The sequence below is a fragment of the Malaya genurostris genome, chromosome 2 (assembly GCF_030247185.1).
Source record: "Malaya genurostris strain Urasoe2022 chromosome 2, Malgen_1.1, whole genome shotgun sequence".
NCBI classification, from domain to species: Eukaryota; Metazoa; Arthropoda; class Insecta; order Diptera; family Culicidae; genus Malaya; species Malaya genurostris.
In genome coordinates this window covers 211703738-211710352 of record NC_080571.1, presented here as the reverse complement: position 1 = coordinate 211710352, position 6615 = coordinate 211703738, and the positions used below count along the sequence as shown (strand labels likewise).

The 6615-nt window shown below is 38.6% G+C and overlaps 1 protein-coding gene across 1 annotated transcript; it reads right to left on the bottom strand.

The window, feature by feature from the left end:
* Positions 1 to 1905: 1905 nt before the first annotated feature.
* Positions 1906 to 3414, bottom strand: LOC131427376 (titin-like). The gene is made up of 2 exons (XM_058590512.1): positions 3360 to 3414; positions 1906 to 3281 (listed from the first exon to the last, which is right to left on the bottom strand). The coding sequence occupies exons 1-2, from the start codon at positions 3363 to 3365 to the stop codon at positions 2046 to 2048; spliced, it is 1242 nt and encodes a 413-aa protein (XP_058446495.1). The 5' UTR covers positions 3366 to 3414; the 3' UTR covers positions 1906 to 2045.
* Between the last annotated feature and the right edge of the window lie 3201 nt (positions 3415 to 6615).

Genomic DNA, 6615 nt, shown 5'->3' with positions numbered 1-6615 from the left:
ATAGAAATAAAGGATTAGCATCATTAAAAGTTGGAAATTGTCGATAGAAATGATGATTATAATATTTTATTATTCAAATTCCATCAAAACTTTCAGCATTTAGAGTTCCTGCCAGGATTTCTCGCAGATTGACCCAACCTCGAACTTCCATCATTATAGAAACTGCTGCAGGTGTAAGCCATCCTGAAAATAACAGACCTCTCCCCAAGGCTGATTCGGAGGAGCGTCAAGGTCGTGAATCCCGAATTAATCTAAAATTTTAACAATTCTCTACTAAAAGCAGCATTGGAGGAGTAAAAAATGAAACCAAGCGTAAGCGAGAACGCTGGTGGAGGAAAAGGTAGAAGGGAAACTGGAAAAGTTTACTAATGCTGCCGAAACTAATTCCACAATAGTTAAAAAGACTCAAAAACCGAGAAGGGGAGTTTTTTCACGTACTTACATAATAAAAATGATGCATACAGACTGTTTTAACTAATGAAAACGTTTATTGATACAACTGATGTGGTTTACACATTTTTTAAACTTACTCCAGAGCCGGGGTCAGTTGGCCGATTTTTTCCCCCGCATTTTATTGGTAATAATTATTTTCCTGATTTTCATACAGGAATGAAAAAATCACACATGTGCTCAAACGGTGTATCTTCATGACAGAGCAAAGCGTTTATCAAAATGTCTAACCAGAAAGAGTACAGAAATTCCGAAAGCAAAACTCGGCCAAATAGCCCCGTCTCCCCTACTGTATGAATCTTGCTTGAGAAAGAAGCTCGACAAGCTTTTCTAAGTTATCAATAACTTGGTGATTCGTAGTCTGATACCAATTTTTCAGATATTCCGGATAAGCACCCTACCAATATCCTATTATTGTTCGAAGAAAATTTACTTTTTGTTAGCCTTTGGTTATCAGATACCTAATGTGTTCATTTAATACATATATTCGAAATACACCTCGAGGTATTTGACAGTCAAAACCAGGGTGATAATTCGTCCCATCCTACGAAGCTGGAGCTAGACGGAATCATGCTTCCTTGAAAAGACGACCAGCTCAGTATTCTCTGCAGAGAACTCGATACCCAGCTGGATAGCCCAAACGGACAAGTTATCTAAGGTATCTTGTAATGGTTTTTGCAGATCAACTACAGCTTTGGGTCCAGTAGTAAAAATTACGCTATCATCTACCAATTTTGTTGATATGCAACTGTCAAAGTCGTTCACTTTAAAATTAAAGATGAACGGACAGAGGCATGTAGTAGCTAATTCTGAATGTTGCCAAACCGCAATGTGAAAAATTCATACACTTCTCTGACAAACGGTTGTGCAAATAATTAATTATTACCGCAAGATGTTCAATTTGGTGGAACTTGTATGAAAGAACATCATCGAATGCTGTCCAAAAAATTCCGGAACCATTTTTTGTTTTTGAGCGATAGCAATTTGGATGTCAGATGAACGCAATGTAAAACAATCACTCGTCCTTTTATTTCTAAGGTAACCAAACTGAGTATCTGACAATAAACCTTTCGTCTTGACCCAACTGTTGAGATGTCGAAGAATATTTTTTTCGAACAATTTTCTAATGCAGGACAATATTGTAATGGGTCTATATGAGTTGTGATTGGAACTAGTTTTCCCGACTTTTGAATGACGACACCTCTCACTTGCCTCCAAACAGGTAGTACAATGTTTCGCTCAAGAAACTTGTTGAACAAGTTGAATTAAATTCTGTCCAACACGAGAGCATTATTGTTACAAGACGAGAGTGCAATAGAAACTTCCATCATTGAAGGTACTTTCTGATCCTGTCGAACTAATTGAAATGGAATATGATCGTCGTCATTATAAGATAGACAAAACCTACCGGGATCGGTATATTTCGGAAAATTGATATCACAAAATATTCTGGCTTTCAATAATTACTCTAAATAACAATATATATTATCAACAAGATCATTCCACGTCAATCAACAGAGTTGCATGCGCACGGACAGACTAGAGAAAAACAGTAACAATCTCATGTCGTTGCTAAACGAACTATCAGTGCTGCATTACTGCTTCGATTCACGCTTGTGATGCGTCGGAATGTGATGATGCTGCTCGTAATGATGCTCATTCTGGTGCTCATTCTGATGCTGTTCATGCAGCTGCTCGTGCTGCTCGATTTCACGCTGATGCGAGTGATATTGTTCGTTATCATCGTGCTCATCCTTGTGCTGAACTAGGTGTCCAGCATCATGATGAGCGTGATGTTGATGTTGTTGTTGTTGATGATACTGCTGCTGCTGCTGGTGAGAATGGTATTCTTCAGCATGATGTTCGTGTTGGATTGCTTCCGAAATGTATCCGGTCAGTTTAAGTGCCACTTGCTCATTGTCGTATTCGTGATGAGGTTGCTGGTAATGCTGAGGATGTTGCTTCTCAACAAGAACTGGCCTCTGGATGTAGATGGCGTACGGTTTCGGAACCTCAACCTTATGAACGACAGGGACTGGTACCTTTTTCGAAACTTCTACCGCGACTGGACGGTCAACATGTTTGATGACTTCTTTCTCGATGTACACCGGATATGGTTTCGGGACTTGGACAGTATATGGTTTGGGAACTTCAACCTGTACCTTTTGAAGTACGGGCACTTTGACTTCCACTGGAACCGCGACAAAGCGCTCCACTTGTACTGGCACTTTTTTCTCTACGACGACTGGAACTTTCTTTTCCACTTCGACGGGGTATGGGACTGGACGGTCAATATGGACTTTCTTCTCAACGTACACTGGAACCTTTCTTTCAACCTCGACTGGATATGGTACTTTCACTTCGTACGGTACTGGACGGTCTACATGAACGGGAACCTTCTTTTCGTAGTATACTGGAACTTTGCGCTCAACCTCCACTCGGTACGGAACAGGGCGTTCTACGTGAACTGGAACTTTCTTCTCGATGATGGTATGCTTCTCTACCTCAACTTTATATGGAACTGGAATATTCTTAGTGATGTAAGTAATCTTACCTTTCTTCCAGTCGGGAGTGTCGTGCGAATGGAGAAGTTCATGTTTGAAGTGTTTCATATCCTCGTAACTGTCATCTTCCGTGAAGTATCCATAAGAAGGCTTGAATCCGCTTAACATTTCAGTATGGTGTCCGTACGCATATTTATAGTCACTTAATCCACGTTTTTCGTGTACCTTAGAATCGCTACTGTCCTGCTTGACATCCACTTCCTTCTGTGGTTTCTCGATGGCTGCCCCAATCGCAATGGCTACAGCCATTGATAAAACAATTATTCTCTATTAACGAAAACAAAATTAATAAAGAACACATTGAATCACTGATCATCGCATCAATCAAGGTACAAAAACACCAACCTTCATACTGGCCCCGATTGCACTTATCAAAACTGAACTACCAAATCCGGTGAACGATCGCAAACGAATGATACTCTGCAGGGACGATCACCAACCATTTTATAGTAAAGCAATTTCTTCATCCCGATCTCTTTGCTAATCATCGTGTGGCTTCCGCTGGCATTTTCGGTGCTCGTTGACCGATGCTCCAACGAAGGTACGGGTGAAAGAGTTTATTGTAGGCACAGAGATAGCAACCAAAAAAAAAGAAAAACACAGGTGAGCATGCCTTTACTTTTCGGTCCAAGGCCACGTGTTGCGCTGATGGCAGGTATCACAACTCATTGATAAATCACCAAATCGCCCTGAGCTAGCCGGGTGAAGAGGTGGTGACGAAGGTCCGGCCACTGATACCCAGTCTAATTTAGTGGGTAACTTTAACACATCACACCGCTTCGAAGTGTGGTCTCAGCTGAAACGCTTATGAATAGTGTATTTTTCCTTTCTACTTTATCTAATAACTGTTAAGTTTAATGACTATTGCTAAGCTACGACGGAACTGAATTCTGTTACTGAGCAAAATTTAACGGCCATGCAGCGGAATTGTCAATCTTCAATATTGGGCTATTTAGAGCTGGAAACTTAGAAAATCTGTTCCGGCATTTAGATCTGTATCTGTAATATCACCAGCTGTCATGCACAAATTACGTCACGCTTTAAGGAGGGAGCAGTGTTAAATAATGTGACAAATAAAATTTTCCCATTTCCTAGTCGTGACCTAGTCTACGAAAACGGTGCTCACATGTGAAAACAAATTTAAGAAGAAAACAATGTTGTTTTAATTAAATCATCTATGAAAATTCGGTAATTTCAGCATGTTACTGGACTCTTCTTCACTGGCTTCAAGTTTTTCTACTGAAGAACTCACATTGATTTCCCAGAGATGGACAGAACATCATTTTCCGGTATCTAATTATCAATTCTGATCCGAATGTACCCATATTGTATTTAGACCTGTGCGCCGATCAAAATCGTCAACATCGGCGGCTAAAGCGTTTTTTTGACCGGTGGCGAATCAGCGTGACGCCATTTCCTGAAAATATCGGCGGTGGAAGCAGCGCGATTCGGCGTAATCAATTATAAATATATTTTTAATTTTAATATTGATTCACACAGGACAATTTTTCTATTTTATTGATTTTTCGACCTACAATCAACGATCCTAATGTTTATGTGATCCATTAAAGCCAACGTAGTGAATAGTGAATTAAAAATTTTTCTGCCGATTTGACAGCTCTTACTGAAAGGATCATCTTCAAACAAGCGGCACCTCTACATTTCATGTTGGCATCATTGTGCCAATAGACTTTGAATCAAATGGAATTGGCTTCGGTTGACGTCGATAGTATGGATTTTCAGTATAAAGAGGCGAAAAATGCTTTATTTATTAATTTTTAATGAATTTTCATGAAAACTGTAAACAATTTTTCACATTACTAAAATTATTTTTTCGGACTATGTAATATAATTAGCGGCATGATTAAAATGTGATAACCGGCGTGCTGATCATATTTTTCTTAAATTGGCGGCGTGTCGAAATTATCAACGACGTAGGCGTGGCGCGGCGGCGCACAGGTCTAATTGAAATAGCATTCAAGGATTATAAATAAACCGAAAGTCGCCACCTCGCAACCACCTCAAGCATCGTTTTCCGACATCTACTCATCAAACACGTTCCGAAAATACCCGTATTGTAAGGGTTCTTAAAGAATATCAATAAACCGGAATTGTCATCTTGGATTTCCAAAATATCAAATACTCAAAAACAAAAAAATCATATCGACATGTAAAAAGGAAGTAACTATGATAACTTATCAAAAGTTTTCCAAATGTCTGCCATCATTTTACGTAAAAAGAGGTTTTTTGTTTTTATTTGAAAAGAAATTATCGCACTGTAATATTGGAACCGAAAGTCGGTTCTGGATCAACTTTTTGAGGAATTTCAAGACCTTTTATTTGCATCTTAGTTTGTAAAAATTGTTTGACAAAATTCCGAGAAAATTTAGGGCGCATTTTCTCTTGTAATTCCGGAACCGGAAGTCGGATCGAGATAAAATTCAATAGCGATCTATGGGATCATAAGACCTTTCATTTGAATCTGTTGTATAACCTTTCTATTTGTGAAAGGCAAAAAATATTCCATGTTATTCCTATATCTTGAGGAAAGTGAAGGTGCAAAATGATGTTCTCCACAAGGTAAAAAATTATAAGCCGGATTGAGAATTTTGCTTCAAAAAAATATTTTTCTGCGGAGTCTGCATTGTTTTGGCCACCTCATACTACCTTGATCAAAAAATTCCCGGAATCACCACTGTGTGACGCTCTCAGTCACCAGATTAGATTTTATCTCATTTTTAAGGTGCTAAATCTGTCATTGGTATTCTATCAAATTTTCAGCTTGATACCTGTACATTTGTAAAAGTTGGGTATTAAGTACATCTGAGATTGTGCGTGTGCTCGATTTAGTAAAATTTACAAAATAGAATTACATTTTCAATAACGAGTTTGCACTAAATTTTGCGTTAAAACTGATACTGATACAGTCGTTCAGCAGTGGTACAAACATTTCAGAAGTGGCCGTGAGTCCATGAAAGATGATGAGAGAGTTTTCAGTCGAAAAATAAGGCGATGTTCACACTTTTCACTGATTACAAGAAAATCGTGATGTCATGAATTCCTTCCACAAGACCAGACCGTCATCAAGGTGTATAATTTGGGCGTTATGAGACGTATGCGTGAAGCGATTTAGGACAATATGTGCAGTTTTCTTCATTTTTAGGAAAACAATGATATGAAATTCAAAACTTGCAAAAAAGTTGTGCAAGATTCATCTGTTTGTAAATACAGAATGACAACAAAACTTATTCGAAACTTGTATTAAATTTGATTAAAGAACGATTTTAACGTGATAAGTTAGTCGATGCCTTTCACGCAGCCTACCTGGGTTCGATCCCCAACCCCGCACATAGGGTTAGAAAACTATTCTGGCCCTAAGAGGCGAGTGACCTCTATGATTGAAACAAAAAAAAATGAATTCTAACAAAGGGTGTAGCCGGGTTTGCATAAAAAAACTGCCCCCCAACAGAAAAAAATTGATATACGTTGTTTGAAAGGGTTTATATTGGAGATGATTTTCCCAAAATTTTAACCCTTTAACTGCCATATTGGTGGAGCTGGGGGGGTTCTTCTGATTTTCATTTTATTTAAATTTTTCAAA